This window comes from Sphaeramia orbicularis, chromosome 12, assembly GCF_902148855.1.
Source record: "Sphaeramia orbicularis chromosome 12, fSphaOr1.1, whole genome shotgun sequence".
Classification (NCBI taxonomy): Eukaryota; Metazoa; Chordata; class Actinopteri; order Kurtiformes; family Apogonidae; genus Sphaeramia; species Sphaeramia orbicularis.
Window position 1 is genome coordinate 60,203,693 of NC_043968.1, and position 19,188 is coordinate 60,222,880.

General features: G+C 37.2%; 1 protein-coding gene across 2 annotated transcripts in view; it reads right to left on the reverse strand.

Annotated features, from left to right (window-relative positions):
• Positions 1–18,491, reverse strand: part of tmem178bb (transmembrane protein 178Bb) — a 231,353-nt gene extending 212,862 nt beyond the window's left edge. The window contains exons 1-2 of one of the 2 annotated variants that reach the window (XM_030148599.1): positions 18,408–18,491; positions 17,423–18,157 (exon numbers count right to left, since the gene is read on the reverse strand). In XM_030148599.1, the coding sequence (XP_030004459.1) occupies positions 17,423–17,849 (427 nt within the window). In that variant the 5' untranslated portion in view covers positions 17,850–18,157; positions 18,408–18,491. The remainder of the gene's footprint in view (positions 1–17,422; positions 18,158–18,407) is intronic. The other variant, XM_030148600.1, reaches the window with a different exon arrangement.
• Positions 18,492–19,188: the final 697 nt, after the last annotated feature.

Sequence of the window (19,188 nt, forward strand, 5' to 3'; positions counted from 1 at the left end):
ATGAATAATTTCATTTCATGAATAGTTTCAATTTTCATTCAGGTGGCAGAAAAGAGGAGAAGCATTTTCTCAGACTGTTTTTATGAGTGTGGCTAGACACTAGAATGTTGGACGCAGTCGTCATTAGTGGGTCATGTATGGACAGCTGTGATGTGAACGGCTGTAGGAGCTGCATTCTGCCGGGGCACTGATGAGCAAGGAACGCTGCCACGGTGCCTTAATAATTCAAGTGTTTCCAGAAAGACGAGAGAACACCTGTGTGTATCCATCTCCTAAGTAAATAACTGCTCATTAATACCTCTGCCTTACAACTTCACATATGGTTGCACATTTAAATGACTTTAAATAAGAAGAAAAGCAGCATTTAAGCAGAGTGTTCCTAAATATCTGAAATATTTTCATCTTTTTTTCTATTAACTATAATTGACATTGCTGTTGATACTAGAATGTAAGGGAAATAATTTGCAGATTTATTTCCTTAATCCTTTATTGTGAACATAAAACTGGGCAACTACATGACATTTATATATGTATCATTTTTGTATGGTTCAACAATCCTATGAAAGAAGATTAAGGTCACGTGGGATCTAAAAATTCAAAATATTCAAGAATAAAGCAATAATATTACATGACTTCAGTACATTTTTGAGGAAAATAGTATTAATTTATTAGATTCAATTCATAAAGAAGGGAAAATATCACAGGAACAATCTGTCACTTGCATCTGAGTTATGTCGAACATCTGCTCAAATTGTAGCTTCACAAATAATGAAATATTTGGTTGGAGCTTCTGTGGGTCTGATAAGTTTGGCTATTATATTTTTATTATAATTAAAATACAACTTTATGACTCAATTTTTGTAACATAATTTTTCTTGAAAGATTCTTCTTTATTCTCATACTATGAAATTTATTCTGAAATGTAATTTTTTTTTTATCTTCAGTGTGGCCTGAATCCTCCTTTGTACATTGGAGACATAGAAGCAGAATGGATTAAAAAGTTTATATCACAGTTCCAGTCAACATTAGTATATATACAGTCATCTGTGGAAAACCTCGACAGGGTTCTGGATCTGTTATAGATGCATATGTAACCTTAGGACTGATATTCCAAAATCATAGTAATAATATTAATAATAATAGGAAATCATAGTAATAATAATAGATATGAAATATTGGGAAAGTACTACATTATGCATTTGAGCACCACATTCAAAATCAAGCACTAAAATATAAAAATAATACTTAAAAAACTGTTAGCTGGGTTAGAACACATTAGTTAGCAAACAAGCAAACAAAGAGTGCTAGACATGAATTCTAAATGATTTGCGTTTTAACTTTAACTTTTAAATTACTGGGAGTTATGTTAGATAACAAATTGTCTTGGACTAAACAGACTGATAATATGACAAACAAGATGGGAAATGCTGTTTCTGAGGTAAAAAGGTGTGTACCTTTTATGTCACCTAGTTTAACTAAACTGATGATTCAGTCCTCTGTATTGTCAGTCTGGGATTACTGTCCAGCAGTATGGTCAAATACAACACTAGAAAATATTTAAAAGTTGCAAACTGCACAAAATGGAGCTCCTTGCACTGCACTGCAGTGTGGCTACAGAACAAATGTTATTGCGATGCATAACCACTTGAACTGGCTTTCTGTTAAAAAAACAATTACTTTATTCACTACTGGTTTTCTTTAGACGTATTATTAGAACAAAAAAAAACATCCATCTTGTACAAAAATCTTTGCTTTAGTTCAGAAAGACATAGCTATGCAACCAGGACGGCAACCAGAGGTAATTTTACACTACCCAAATCAAGAACAAATGCAATGAAAACAATGGTAACATACAGAGCTATGCAAAAATGGAACAAACTACTGGAACACATCACACAAGAAAACTGTCAAATGAAATTTAAGAAATCACTCAAGAAGCATCTATTGACCAAAAATGATTGATACTTGGGCTAACTGAATATATGTACTGTATATACAATAGCGCTGCTGACCTAAAGGAGCTGTCGTGTCTGTATTTTGTCTGTTATTTATTTTCTTTTATGTTATGTAGTTTGTAAAAAATTGTATATTATTGTATATTGTATATTATTTGCATTGATTAGTTGTAAAGATCATTATAACGACCCCGGGAAGAATAGCTGTAGCTATGGTACAGCTAATGGAGATCCGAAAGAAAGAAAGAAAGAAAGAAAGAAAGAAAGAAAGAAAGAAAGAAAGAAAGAAAGAAAGAAAGAAAGAAAGAAAGAAAGAAAGAAAGAAAGAAAGAAAGAAAGAAAGCAAGAAAGAAAGAAAGAAAGAAAGAAAGAAAGAAAGAAAGAACTTAACATACACAGTTTACTTCTGCAGCTCTCTCCTCTAAGTCCAAAACAAAAGACTGAATATAAATACAGACGAAACTGACACTGTTCATAGATAATGAGGCGTTAAATCTGATCTGTTGTCGCAGTTATCATTCACATATGTCTGAAAACACCTCTCATTAGCATAAGTCTGAATTAACGAGTCGATTTTCCAGGACAAACTATCACACTATGCAATAAATTTATATGAGGGTAACTGGGAAATTATGTGTTGCATTAACATGATTCTTTCAAGCATTAGGATTTGAATTAAAAGAATTAACTTTACATGCACTAGTTCATAGAAACAAAGTGTAAGAGTATGTCAGATCTCCTCATTCTGATCGCGTGGGATCGATGTCCACAAAAAAATCAAGTAAACTCAAAGAATCTTTTTTTTTCAGTGTAGTGTCTAAACACAAGCAATTCTTGTGTCCTCTCAGGTAAGGGTGTGTATTGGCAAGAATCTGGTGATACAATACAAATCACACTACTTGGATCATGATACGATATATCATGATATATCATGATCCTGTTAAAAAGGCAATTTTTTGTTTGTTTCTTTTTTTTTTCAAAGATTATTTCCTGGAAGAATTGAATTACACCAGAAATATGTACAAATACTAAACACATTTTTATTTGATCAGAACAGGATCTAATACTATATCACAATTTTTTTCTAACTCTCCTAGTTTCCATAGGAACTAACATCTGCCCCTCTCAGACAGTAAAAGGTGTTTTTAGGAGGCTTCAAATAACCATTATTTAATAAAACAGTGTTAAATAATAATACATAAGATATAAACAATAAAGAAAACCAAAAAACAAAAATGAACCTCCACCATATCTGCATTTGAATAAATACCTAAAAATATCAATGCAGTACTTTTTAATATCGATAAAATATTGTGAAATGAAATATGGTCATATATTGCAGAACCGATATTTTCTAACACCCCTACTCTCAGGTCATTTGAGTGACAACATGCTGAAAATTAATTATGGAATTTTTGCTGAATAAAATAAAAAAAAGAAAAAAAACAACCTATCAAGTGCTTGATAAATGCATTTTCTATTCCTCTCTGCTGACTTCTTGCTGATTAATATAATGTCATAAAACAAAGGAAAAGTCATTAGATTATAAATAACATTGATTCATTCAGTTGTCTGACTGTCTGGCATCTCTCTTGTTATGTTTTTGGCCAAAAAAAAGTGAAAATCCATCCATCCAATAAACTTTGACAATGTCTGCTGTTAGACTTACAAAATCTATATGCATTCCATTTCAGTATTTGTGTTTCCTTTACCTCCTATTATGGTTACTAAGATAAAACAGGACAGATGGACATGCTTCACCTGAACATTCTCGCTGCACCTTCTAGTGAATAAAATCTACCTCTGTAGCTGCTAAACGCTCCCCCATGTTCAGCAGCTAGTCTCTGACAGTATCTGTGTGCTGTGCAGATAAAGTACAGCTGAAAACAGGTGCCTGCTTCAGCAGAAACCTGGAGTGGTGAGAGATGTTTATATGTCTATGGTGAGAGACACGAAATGCTGAGGGGAACAGCAGAGATGGTGATAATTCTCTGTGGGCGACTCTTTCATGTCTCAGTTTGATGCATTGTTGATATAAAAATATTGGTTGGGGCCGCCTTAAAGAAAAACAAACACCAAATTCAAGCTGCCAGCAGAGAATCGGAGTAAAGCACTTCATATTTAAACCAAAATAGTCAACTTCCTGTGGGGCATAGTTATGGATTCAAGATGATTTTTTTTTTATGGTTTAACTTTTTATGCTGAATGTCTAGCAAATGTAGTTTATGTAGGTGAAAATGTACATGAGGTTTATTCTGGAAAATTTCTAGGAAGCATTTCTGAGGTATTTCCACACTACACTGTTAAAAAAATCTGTAATTTAACAGAATTTTCACTGATTATTTTGCAGATTTTTCCTGTATTTTTAAGATATAGAAAAATATCAATGAAATTAGAAAAATAGACTGTGATTTTACATGTCAAATGGAAAATAACACGAAAAAACTGTAACTGTGTATAACCATAAAATTTAATTTTTTTTAAAGATTTTTTTTTCTTTTTTCACAGAAAAATACAGTTAAAATACATTTGCAAATGTATCATGATTTCACAAATATTTCTTTTCTATTTATGAGATTAAACTGTTAATTTAAAGTTTAATACTGTAAAAAAAATAATAATAAAACGAGAAAAAATTGCTGACAGTTAACCGTTAAAGAAGTATTTGTTCTGTAAGTTTAACAAGACATGTTTGTTAATTGACAAATATCTTGCGTAATTACACAGGTTTCACAACAAAAATGTTGAATAAATGTATTTTTGTGAATGTATAACATGTATAAGCACTGATAAACTGTCCAAATACAATCCACTGATAATATTTTATCAGTGGATTGTACAACTTAGTCTCATTGAAAATTACTTCTATATTTATTTATAGGTAATTTGATTGTTTTAATATATGAAAATATTCTTTATTAAACAATAAAAAGTTAAAAAAAAAAAAAAAAAAAAAGCAAAATCTCATGTAAAGTTAAGGCAAAAAACTGTATTTTAATTATGGAAAATTACCGTATTTTTATGAGATGGTTATTTTCTGTTATTTTACAGTATTTTTTCGGCACCCCTGCTGCCGGAATAATACTGTTTTTTTTTACTGTTTTTTTTTTTTTACAGTGTAATGTTGCAATCCAGGCAACCCAAACTCGTGTTTTTCCAACCTTCTACCAGTGAAAATGCACTGGAATGGCAGTCAAATTCGTGACTTTCCACCCGTGAATTTGCATTAGATCGATGTACTTCCAGTTCCGAGTTGTGACGTCATGTAGCCTGTGAAACAACAATGGCGGCCCCCATGGATGTGGTGTTTATGCAAATTATTTATTAAAATAAGGTATTGCTCTGACATTATTTATCTGCAAATGTTTTCCATAATCAGCAGCTGCTCTAGCGTTAGCTAGTTTTCAGTCTATTGAGTGCAAGAATAAATGAATACCAAATACGTATTCAAATATACAAATAACATAACATAAAAGGTATAACAGCTTCTCTTGCCTTATGCATCGTTTTTCCTCCTCTGTTTCCCTCAAATGAGCAAAGAACAAGCACCTTTGGCGATAGAAATGATTGTAAATGAGCATAACGTACGGTCCACCATGCTGGTTTGTTTACATCTAACTACCATAATTCCTTGTGCTCAGGCAGTTTGGGGTGACTTGCCTGGAATGTCACAAAGTCATGAGTCTTGGTCTGAAGTCGTGATTTACGGGCTCAAAAAATGGCCTGGAACGCAGCACTAGTCAGTCTTTTTACACCACTATTGATAAATGTGTAAAGTTTCATGGGTTTTGATCAAATTTAAAGCTGTAGACACCACAGATCATGTGAAAAGCACCAGATTTTTTTTTTAAAGGTTAAGTTTTAAAGGTGAATTTGCTTTATTATCCCCATAAGGATACAGTCTGCAGTCCAAATACAAACAGCACCTAGCACTGGCTTTAGCATTAGCATTAGCACATGCATATTAGGAGCCATGAGCTGCATTGAATCACAAAGGGACCAACTCCAGATTTTTATTAGTAATGTGGTCAGGGACACTGACAGGAGACTTGACCTATATGTACCTGTTTTTAACGGGCACCCAGAGAAAACCCACCCAGCATGTGGAGAACAGGTAAACCCAACACAGAGGGTCAAACCTGGAACTATGTTGCAGTGAGGTGCAGGTGTTCACCACTACACCACCATGCCACCACACCATGGTTCTAATAGTTTTGGATTTTTCATTATTATAGTTTAGTTTTATTTAGTTTTGACTTTTTTTTATTTTTCTTATCTCTATTTCAGTTAGTTATGATTCGTTTTTAGAGCAGGTTTGCTAGTTTTTATTAGTTTTTATTTTTTTCTAAATGCTGAGTTTTAGTTTAGTTTTAGTATTAATTTTAGTTTTGTCATATCTTTTATCTTCCTCGCCGTTATATTCCTATAAATCCCAGACAGGACTCTGCTGCTTTCTCCCAACTTTAGTCTCCATGTTTCCAGGTAGAGTGGGGACCAGATGACGACTGTAAACCACAAGTGACGGACCAAAGTGTCGTACGGTGCCGCTAGCTAAAATTGCTAGAGCAAAATAAATCGATTTCGTATCAATCCGACGTTGACAAAGACAAAAACGAGGGAATTTTATTTATAATTTTTATACGTCTTAGTTAGTTTTGTAAGCACACAATACAGTTTCAGTTAATTATCGTTTTTTTCTTTTAATTATAGTTTTTATTTATTTCAGTTAACAAAAATTTTTTTTTTTTTTCAATTCTAGTTTTTGTCATTTCGTTAGTTTTTGTTAACGATAATAACCTTGCACCACACTTGACACTATCTTCCCTCTGCTGTCTTGTCTCATTCTAAATCAAAAAATTACATATAAAGATAGATAACCTTATGCTGTTTCATAGTGGTATGGAAAAATGAAGCCAAAATATCACAGTTTCAGTAAATGCTGTGTTGCTTTTGTGCTGAGCCAGATAAGTACATATCCAAACTCACTTTTAATATTGTCTTTTTATTTATTATATGATTTTAAATTTATTGTGTTGCCTTTTATGTTATTTATTATTATCTACTTTAAACACCAGATCTGGAATGCAGTGTTCACTCATTCTTTATGCTTTTAACATGTTGAACGACATGTTAAAGTAGAGCAGCAGACTTGTATTTGACAGATGTTAACTCCCCTTCCTATAATTGTCCATAATCTTGCATCATGTGGTAGATTATCTACATCTGTAAACAGAGTCCAGAAGAAGTGCAGATGTCTTGTTTCCTGTCAGACCACTCAAAATTCAGAATTTTTACCAAGTGACAACAGTAATCTTAATTTGTTTCTAGGGTTTTGAAACTGCAAAAAATACTTTTCATTTCATCTTCACCCTAATCAAACCTCTTTATCCTTCTCACCAAGCTCTACTTGTAATCATCGCTAGTAAGTACCAGTGAAAGCAGCATGTCCCACCCATCCTCCCCCACTTCCACATGTCTATTAGATGAGCAGCTTTGCCAGGAGGCTCATTGGTAAGGAACGTATGAGGCACCTTTAGCCTCCCGTAGTGTCTAATTTAGCCCTCCCCATGATACAGGGCCCCCGGGGAGTGAGGTAATCCAATCTGGGGCCTCGCCCTGCTCTTTCTGCTTGGACGGGACTGTAAATGTCTTGATCAGGACCTGAGAGGCCTTTTCCCTCACAGAGCGACAACAGATGGTGCAAGATGAGGACGCCTCACCACCCCACACCACCCACCCACCCCCTCTCTGTACGATGTAATCCTCTCCTCTCTGACTTCCCCATCCTTGGATTCCTCCTGTGTTTTCTTTTCCTCAGTCTCCTCCCACTTTTTGAACCTGCCCCTCCTTCTCTGGATGTTTTCATTTCCAGAAAATGAGAGACATTAAGCTTTTATAGCAGGAGGTCAGATATCATGGGCAGTTAAGGCATCAAAAAACAAACAAGTACTGTGTGATCATTATGAATGTAGTTTGATCTTATGTATCAGGGGTTTAAAAACTGACTTTTACTGATGGCATATTGAAAATAAATTAAATGAAACAGGTATTTGGACAATTATTAGAGTCTATTAACAAAAAACTAAATGTAGAACTAAGCCCAGGAGGTGCATGGAAGTAATAAAGCTGAAAAACACATCATGATACACTATATTGCCAAAAGTATTCGCTCACCCATCCAAATAATCAGAATCAGGTGTTCCAATCACTTCCATGGCCACAGGTGTATAAAATCCAGCACCTAGGCATGCAGACTGCTTTTACAAACATTTGTGAAAGAATGGGTCGCTCTCAGGAGCTCAGTGAATTCCAGCGTGGAACTGTGATAGGATGCCACCTGTGCAACAAATCCAGTCGTGAAATTTCCTGGCTCCTAAATATTCCACAGTCAACTGTCAGCTGTATTATAAGAAAGTGGAAGTGTTTGGGAACGACAGCATCTCAGCCACAAAGTGGTAGGCCACGTAAACTGACGGAGCGGGGTCAGCGGATGCTGAGGCGCATAGTGTGAAGAGCTCGCCAACTTTCTGCAGAGTCAGTCGCTACAGACCTCCAAACTTCATGTGGCCTTCAGATTAGCTCCAGAACAGTGCGCAGAGAGCTTCATGGAATGGGTTTCCATGGCCCAGCAGCTGCATTCAAGCCATACATCACCAAGTGCAATGCAAAGCGCTGGATGCAGTGGTGTAAAGCACGCCACCACTGGACTCTAGAGCAGTGGAGGCGCCTTCTCTGGTGTGACCAATCGTGCTTCTCCATCTGGCAATCTGATGGACGGGTCTGGGTTTGGCGGTCACCAGGAGAACAATACTTGTCGGACCGCATTGTGCCAAGTGTAAAGTTTGGTGGAGGGGGGATTATGGTGTGGGGTTGTTTTTCAGGAGCTGGGCTTGGCCCCTTAGTTCCAGTGAAAGGAACTGGGAATGCTTCAGCAGACCAAGACATTTTGGACAATTCCATGCTCCCAACTTTGTGGGAACAGTTTGGAGCTGGCCCCTTCCTCTTCCAACATGACTGTGCACCAGTGCACAAAGCAAGGTCCATAAAGACATGGATGACAGAGTCTGGTGTGGATGAACTGGACTGGCCTGCACACAGTCCTGACCTCAACCCCATAGAACACCTTTGGGATGAATTAGAGCGGAGACTGAGAGCCAGGCCTTCTGTCCAACATCAGTGTGTGACCTCACAAATGCGCTTCTGGAAGAATGGTCAAAAATTCCCATGAACACACTCCTAAACCTTGTGGACAGCCTTCCCAGAAGAGTTGAAGCTGTTATAGCTGCAAAGGGTGGACCCACGTCAGATTGAACCCCATAGACTAGGAATGGGATGTCACTTAAATTCATATGCGAGTCAAGGCAGGTAAGCAAATACTTTTGGCAATATAGTGTACATCTTAAGCTCATCCAGTAGTTACGTACAACTATAATCATCTGTTATCAGTGTAGGAGGAGTTTGAATTGAAAACTTTCAGTGTGTTATATTTCACAACATCTATGGTGAAGCTGCAGATTGCAACCAACTGACTACCCCTCACACTCTCCCTTACAAATAAATCCCTTGCAAATAAATAAATAAATAAAAAATCAAGACCTCCTTTTTTCCTTAGTTGGGGATTTTGAGTTAAGTAGATATTGACAGTTATCTATCTTTCTGTTGAATGCCATGACCAAAAAACAGCAAATTTTCATTTGCTAACTGGCTTTTTAAGTATTGATATGATGATTTAGCAGAATCCCTGTGTTTGTACTCTTATTTTCTGTACTCATTTATTACTCTGTCCCCCAAAGAGGAGGCAAGGGGTATTGTTTTTGGTTCGGTTTGTTTGTTTCTTTGTTTGTTAACTTTCTAGAAGCAAAACTATTGGCTGAATTCATACCAAATTGGGTTTATGGATTGCCAGTGATGCAGAACAGATGTGGTTAGATTTTGGGAAAAGTAGGTCAAAGTTAAACATTTTTTATGAATTTTTAAAATAATTTTTCTTCTCCCATTTACTTATAATGGGTGAAATTTCAAATGTTTATAAAAACACCCATTTTGTCAAATATATAGAGGCAGCTGGATCGATGCCAAAATAAGATACAATACGTGCAAGGGGCGGGGTTTGTTGTGCCTGGCACCACTTGTTAACACTGTTTTTAAGGAGTGCTACTTCATATATTTTTGTTGATATGTTTATGCATTTTACACCTTTCCTTTTATCCTTACTTTTAATATTACCATTATTTATGCTTCTATAACACCGTCATTTCCCCATTGTGGGACCAATAAAAGATTATTTTGTGTAACACAGCACTTTTTGAAAACATTTGAGCATCATCATCAGTGGGGAAAACAGTAGCTGTGTCTATTTGACACTGATAAATAGTGATAAACCAAAGCTGTTGTTTTGGATGTTAATCATGTAACTTTCATGGCTTACACTAAACGCAATCTTTTCTTAAAACCAAACCTCATTTCTGACATTGCTGCAGCTTAAATGGAACAGCACTTTGCATAGTATTTTGCATCTGCAAATTTTGTGCACTTATGTAATTTTAGGAACCTTACAGTTCCCACAACCAGTTCAATGAATCTAAACCAACAAAGGTGACTCTGCAGCTGTGGAACTCCTTTCCTGCACTGTAATCCGAGAATTTGTATTTACTAAAATGCTTTAATTACATGTACTTAAATGATTTAAGTTTTATTACATTATTATAAACTGTTCAGTATATTCTATTAATTTCTAGACGTAGTCAAAAGTATGAAAAAGTTTAAGTTGAATGGATTTAAATCACTAAGTTTTAGTCATGACCACACCTTTTTAGCTCCACATTGTATTGTGGGTATTGGGCATGTTGTTGAAAATGTGTTATTTTTATGTGCAGGGGTTGCAGCTGGGTTGTGGTGTTAGTGTTAATTTGGACTGAATGTGTATATGGCAATGTTTATTGGCCTTCTTGTGTTTGTTTTTGTATTTTTGTAGAGCTGCACCATGAGTGAGAGCCATAAGCCCAACAATGGCTTTCCTGTTCGCCTAACATTGTTCTTGTAGAATAGAAAACTTAATGCTTAGCCAAATTGAAAGCACTTCCTGTACTTGCTAATTACATTGAACTAACTTCCTGCCCAACTTTCATCCACATTACAATATATGAAGTTGAAAAATTACACAAACACATTTATATAACAAAAGATTTAACTTATAAACTTGGAATTGAGTAAAAGGAATTGATGATATTAACTCTGATGATTATAAAAAGCAAACAAATTCTAAGTTAAATTAACTTGGCTTTTAGTGTGCTGCACTTAAAATAGCAATTCCATTCAAATCAAGCATTTAAGTTTAATACACTCAAGTTTTCATTACTCATTACTTACATTTTTTAAGGCAACGAGTTACCTGAGATTTTTTAAGTAAACTCAACTTATCCGGTCTTATAGTGTGAAGTACAAAGGTTAACAAACTCAATGCACTTTTTAAAATGACTTCTTAAAAGACACTTTTAAAGCAAAACCATATATAATAAATGTGTAGACTGTCAATAATATAATCTCCATTTTGTCATTTTACTCTGGCTTGTTATTATTGTTGTTATTATATTGTTTTTATATTATTTCACCATGACTGGATTAACTGTTTTATTATTTTACTTTATTTCTGTGCATTATTTTTCACATCAACCACATGTTGTGTGTTTGCAGTTTTATTTTGTGATGTAAAGTCCCTTGTAACCATGTTTTTAAATGTGCTGTATAAATTAAATGGTTTTTTTTCTTCTTCTCATTATTATTATTATGTTTTGGATTCACTGTTTTGTTTTAAAAGTTTCCCAATGATACAGGCAGAAGACATGCCCAGCTTTCTAACACATACAGCATCAGTTTGTTGTTGCTTTAACTCTGCATATAGAATTTCTCATTAGTACAATAAAGTCCTATCTTCTAACACTCTTCAGACCCCGTCCTCTCCTGTTCAACACCCACTATGCATTCCCACACACACTCATTGATCCTGTTAACGGACTAACTCCTGAAAATGGAGAGCAAATTAGAGGTACGTGTTGACCCGTTACTGCTGCTTTTCTTCCATTAATCTGTATAATGATGCCTGCCATTATGAAAGATGCTTCAGAAACGAGGAGATGAATGGATGTTGCTGATCTGGCCAAACACTTACAGCTCAAGCATCATTAGAGCACATGCCAAAGAGATGGATGAGCACGGAGAGATGAGAGTTTCACTATTGTTAAATATGAAGTTAAATTTGCAAGTGAATCAGAATTGATTTGTGCAGTGAGATGTGATAAGAGCTTTTGGATTATGATTAATTCCAGACAAATAACAGCAAATAAATATTTATTTATATAAAAAGCACTCTCTTTTATTTAAATTGACAGGACATGACTCATACTGGTCTGTTGGTGCTGCCTTTGTTAGGAATTTAAGTTATGCACTTAATGAGCCATACATGCATCCTTTCATTATGTGAGCATCATGTGTCATAAGAGTATGTGGAGTCATTATAAAGGAGCAGCATGTGTGTGTGCATGGAAACAGAAGTCTTATAATAAGAGCCTGTGGCAGATTTGACTTCTGAGATTGAACTGATATAAGAAATAAAATAAAAAACTAGAAAAGCACTCGGAGAGCGCAGACCCCCAATAATGCAGATTAGTCCCCTCCCCCCTATCACCACCAAAATTTAATCATTTGTTCTTTGTGCCAGTATCAACATTTCCTGAAAATTTCATGAAAATCCGTTCCTAACTTTTTGAGTTAGTCCAGACAGACACACAGACAGACAAACCCAGATGAAAACATAACCTCCGCCGGTACACTTGGTAATAATAAGTAACCAACATGTGGAGGGAGGGCTTGCGTGTCACCTTTTGACCTCTTCAAATCCCTGAAAAATGGGAATTCTTTCTTCAAAACATGCTGTAAACAGGTAGGATTGAACCACTGCGAAACATTTTAGCTGTGTGTCAGGGCCGCCTTCAGCGACGTTTCATACTGAACTGTCATTGCAAAAAGGAAGGATTTACAGTGATGGAAAAAAGTTTTTGGACACACCATGCATTAAGAGTCACTCTTAAATCATTGAACTGTGCCAAGTACTGTTCCATTCTACAAACCCACATGCTCCCTTCGGCACGTCAAAACTGGATGTTTGAGCAAGATAGTGAAAGACATCCATGACATGTTGAAACTGTCTAGCACATTTTGCATTTGGTTGTGTCTGTCACCCTTTGAAACACAAAAAGATGTTTCTACAAATATATCATGATAAAATATGAGATTGTTTAAAATTTTAAGGGTGTCTGAAAACTTTTTTCCACTACTGTATATTCACTTAAACAGACACATTTTGAAACGTTAGTAGTTAGCAGTTGCATGGATTGTCTGTTCACTAACTGTGCCTCTTCCTCAGTGAACAAAAGGGAAATATAAAAAAAAAACGTGCAACTATTTGAATTTTCCATTATGAATTAGTGATCGAATGAATTACAAAAAGTTACTGAATGAGAAGCTGAGGAAGCAGATGTGCTGTTCTAGTTGTTGCTTTATCATTATATGTAATATCATCTGAAGGACAGCTATGCATGAAAGTTTTGGTAGTGATATAAATTCTTTAGTGCTTCAGTCCTTTTTTTAAAATGTTTTTTTTTCCAATGTTCTTCTGGGGTGCATTGAAGAGTAATTATAAGCCTTTTATAAATTCCAAACACTTTTATTGGCAAACAAACTACATTTTTGGAAAAAGTCCATTTTTGTCACTGCCAAAAACATTTGGCCATGACTGTATTAGTGGTAGTAGTGATAGTAAGCTACACCGACTTCACAGTCGAAGTACTGGGTGCAGTAGCAATAGTACAACATGTAACACTGCAATGATAAAGGTTTATGCACAAACACAAGGTGGTTAAGTTTAGGATATGTTTAAGGATTTAATAAGAACGTTGCATGAATTTGTGTCATGATTAATATAACAATAAGGGGGCTATATGATGTAGATTGGTGTTGGCTTGGTAAACAGTTAAGTTGGTGCTCAATTATGTTAACCTAGTTATTTTTGGTTAATTTGCTGAATCACATCTGGTTATGGGTGGGTGGGTGGATGGATGGATGGATGGATGGATGGATGGATGGATGGATGGATGGATGGATGGATAGATAGATAGATAGATAGATAGATAGATAGATAGATAGATAGATAGATAGATAGATAGATAGATAGATAGATAGATAGATAGATAGATAGATAGATAGATAGATAGATAGATAGATAGATAGATAGATAGATCAGGTAACAGCATCTTTGACTGCCGTAGCTGTAGCAGCAGTAGAGGCACTTGTAGTATCAAATAAAGTAGACGGTGTAAAGTTGTCTGTCATTGTATCACAATCAAACAGCTGACCTAAGTGCTGTGACTGCATCACAGTGATCCCTGCATGCAGAGTACACAGAGATAAACGGCGTTAATCTGTCCTTATTGACACATCAATGTGAACTTAATGTCACAGGCATCAGGATGACAAAACCCGTTGTACTTTTCCATGCTGATGGAGCTGAGAGCTGGAATAGATCAGCCCCCTCTGTGGAGGCATTCATCTGATCACTGAGCTGACTGTGGGCTGCCCATTACTGCAGATGGTGGGCCATCAAGGCCATTGAGGCATCCTCAAAGGAAGGCACAGCTGCAGCACGCACATGCATTCAGAGAGAACACACACCCTGTCCCAGCTTGGACTCAGACCAGTTGTCTCCATCAGAGAGCTCAGCCTCCTTGTCTAACACACAACCTGCCAGTGTCCAAGTGTTAACAACAGGGGCACCACTGAGAGACGCTGTATGTTTGGTAGGCACATCATTTAATGATTCACAGATATTTTAGAAGTAGTTTCAGAATTGCATGGGAAATATTACAGTTTGCAAACCTCTGAGTATTCAGGACTTAAGGGTTAGGGTTGAGGTTACATTTGAGTCATGTTTGCAAAGATATAGTTTAGGTTGGGTTTTAACCACATGCTAAACACAGAAACTAGGTGTTCCCTTTTCTAAAGCATGGATTCTGGCCTTGCATGTCATATGTTGCAAGCCTAAAACCAAGCAAATGCTGCCTAAACTATAGGGTTTGATTTTTAAAGTGTAAGAACTTAGAGGCATTTGAATAAAAATTGAGACTGCCATGTTTAGTTTAGTTTAGTTTAGTTTAGTTTAGTTTCATTTCGTTTCGTTTTGTCTCGTTTCATTTAGTTTTATTTCGAGCACATAGAATCATGATGTTATGGATGCCTGACCATTTGCTTTACACTTACTCATACTGAGCCTGTTTACATTTGATTTGTAAAATACATTTTGGGCAATCAGATCCTATGTTCTTGTATTCACAATCACCTAGTCATGACCAAGACCAAAGCACAAACAGATAGGCTTTGAGGCAACCAAGTTTTACAAATAGCGACCCAAGAATAGGCTGGATGTGGTATAATTTGTAGAAACAAATAACAGCTTTAACTTAACACTGAACCACCTTGAAGGTCATTGAACATCCACAGACAGGGGGTAGATGTCTATTTTTTCTTTTAAGCATGTGACACGCAATGTGGGAATGATTAAGTGAAACATGGCACAGAGAGAAAACACTCAAAACACACCAGCCTTGGGATTCCACAGGGTAAAACCTCATACAGGCCTTGTCAGTCTCTGTGTAGTCAAACTCACACTCAGCTCTGTTATGAGTGAAGTTATTGACTGCCTTTGCATCAAACCATCAATTATAATTCTACTCTGTATAGTTTCAAAACAGGCTCATTATTTTTTACTTTTAATGTACTTGAGGAGAATAATCGATCATTTTCATTTTTGCTTCATTAGGCACTGAAAGGTTTCAACCTACAAGGATGAAACAATAATACATAGAAACAGAAGGTAGTTGAATCCCATTATTCATCCATAACTGCATGTCACATACAACAAAGTTCACAATAAAAACACAGAACAAGACATAAAAAGTCAAGGGGTGTCATTGTGTTCTGTGGTGACACTACAATTTGTACATTTGAGTGAAGTCCAAGTATTTTTTTGAATTAAAATAGATGAACATTTTTTTTTACATGGTTCTAATATGATGATGATGTTTTTTTTACGGAAGCAGAAAGCCGGCAGACGCCTCATTTACTTCCATACTATGAGTGCATTTCAGAGCCTGCCCTTTTTCTGTTTTATTGCAGTAAAAGTTAATCAATATTTGCACTTTTACCAGAGTCCTTTTACACAAATAGGAGAGTAAAGACATGTGGACTTTTTCCACCTGTTATTTTGTGATTATTTCATTTTAACCCTTTCATGCATGAATTATGAGAACCTTAATCAAGATTTTATTCTAGACATTTTGGCATGAAAAAAACAAAAAAACAAAAATAAAACAAAAAAAACTATGCGATTGATTTTTAATAATCCTATTTTTCATGGAGTTACCAAAATGTCCACTCAGCTGGACACCATGCATTTAATATTAGAAGCAAAGAAACATGTATTTACTGATATACTGTGAGAAAACTATGAAATAAATGCTGATAATCTGATGTTTTCTCACATTTTAACATACCTGCATGGATATAATATGCAAAAAAAAAAACTTTTTGTCTAACAATTCACAATTTTTTACACTCAAACATGTTAGTGCAGATCAGGTTTATCTACAACAGCAGTTACAGTAATGGTATGAATTACAGTTTATGGGATGATACATAAGTGTCCACTGTGTTGGCTAATATGGAACTAAAACAACAAAACCCATGAATATACAAGAGAACACCTTTGAACAGCTGTCCACTGTAGTGACCACTGTGCATGAAAGGGTTAAATTATAGGATCAAATATCAGCAGAATACAACACACATGCACAGAGAGTTGTATCACGTTAGCCCATGCTCATCAGGCCCAAATAAAAACAATACTGTTGCATCCTGGGTAAACCTGGATAAGGCCTTCACACATTTCCCTGTCTCTTGCTGAGTGCTTCAGCCCACGGACCCTAACACCACGGAATGATTATGTCATTATTTGCATTTGTGGGGTCAGGTGAGCACCACTTAGACAGCACAGAGCACCAGTCAGACCTGAGAAGCTAGTATTCAGCAGCACATTTAACATGCGCCCCCCCCCCTTTTTTTTCCTGTAAAAGAACAGGAGAGCTGCAGCCGCAGGCCGATTCTACCAACACATACTGACACACACTGCCACAGTGCATGCCTTCAGAACATTATATTTGGTCTGTATTGGCAAGAAAGCAGCTCGATGCCCTTGTTCGCCCTTTGGTCAAACGCACAGACACCACAGAGAGGGATAATTGATTTTTTTTTTTTTTTTTTTTTTTTTTTTTTTAATATACATGTCAAAGCGCGCATTGAGCTCACGCTGATCAACTTCACCCTTTGCTGCTTCTTGTATTTGTTTATTTTATTCTTACCTTTTCGGATGAGGTCTTCGATTTCCTGGTCGAAGCCCAGCCGATGGCATTTCCTCCACAGTCCCATATTGGTTGAGTTATACTGCCTGCTGCACTCGTCCGCGGCGCTCATCGCGAACAGCTGCCGCCGGTTCCGGGCCAGGAGCAGCTTCTCCTCCCAGCGGGGCAGACTACTACTACCGCCGCCGCCACCTCCGCCGCCTCCACCGCCGCCGCTGCTCCGGCTGGCCCGCAGAGGCAGGCTGTTATTGGGGATATAGATGAAACCCGGGTCTTTGCGGCGGCTGGAAAAGCTTCGGCAGCGCTCCCTGTACCTCCTGGCGTCGGTCTCGTACCAGTGGTCGGAGCACATCGCCACAGCCAGCATGCCCAGGGCGCACAGAGACAGAGAGAGCCCGGCGTAGAGCAGTAACTTCCCGGCAGCCATAACTTCACTTCTGGTCACAGCCGCATCAGCACCACGACGGACGGACAGCTCCTCTGCGGCTTCAGCCCCCGCGAGTTCAGCTCACATCACCTCTGGACAGCAGCGCGCGGACCATTATCCAAGCAAAAGCACAAGGGGCGACCTCAAACGCACGAGCCCCACGAGCCAAAAATCAATCCCTGTAAATTCCGGTGTTTTCTAGTCGAAAGTGCCCACGTCTTCCCTGCGTGCACGGCGCTGCAGCAGCTCGGCGGAGACAGAGAGGACGCTTATCTCATCTGAGCCCCGGATCCTCAGCTTCCATCTGTCTGAGCAGGGCGACACCAACATGCACAAAAACCATCAGCACAGCCTTCAGCTCTGTAGTCAAGCGTAAACTGGGCAATATTCCTACACAAAAATATGACGTGCATGCATAACCCACCCACTATAACAAACCGTGGACAAAGACGAAGGAATGTGCACAAAAACAAACCTATTTAATAATACACTATGGTGCACAGTCAGGGCCTAGATGTTGCAGAAATAATGAAATTATAGGATGGAGTGGTAATGTACCTGATAATCCAAATAAAGCCCAGACCGCAGCCCATCCACAGTGGCACCGTGTAGTGGGATCAGCCAGCGGAGTCAGCATCGCCTGCACGTCTGATGGGATGACGGCAGCTGCTACAGAGCAGGCCTGGGCACCGACCAATCAACGGCAGCCTGTCTGCACGAGCACACCGATACCGCACGACTAGAACAACCACAGACCAGATCCTTACTGCTGTTCCATCCACCGCTGCTTTTATTTCTATACTGTATGTAGGTTGTACTCAGGGCCTTTATACAGCCCCTCTGCAGAGGTGTGTGGTATTAAACTGTACTTCAGATATGTACTTAACTACTTCAGTCATTTGTAACTGTACTCCATTTGTGACCTTAGTCAAAGGTGAGTCAAATTATGTTTGGTTCTGGTTTGTGGTATCATTTACGTATAGCAGACAAAGAGATCACACTTATTCACACTTTATTATTTATCTTATTTATTTTCTGAGTAGAGTATTTTCACATGCCAGTGAGGAAAGTAAACTCCAACTTCTGCACTTTGTTTTTTTTTTAATATATATATTTGAAGCTGTAAACACTGCTATTTTCCCATGGTGGGATCAATAAAGTCTTATCTTAGCACACATAAACATTGTGCAGCTCCATTCTTATGATTGTTTTGTTCTTGTTTGAGTTAAAGCAGTGCTTCCCAATCTTTTTTTGACTCATGACCCCATTTTAACGTCACAAATTTCTGGAGACCCCAGACATTCAAAACGGAGATGTTGTTTTTTTTTTTTTTTGCAAA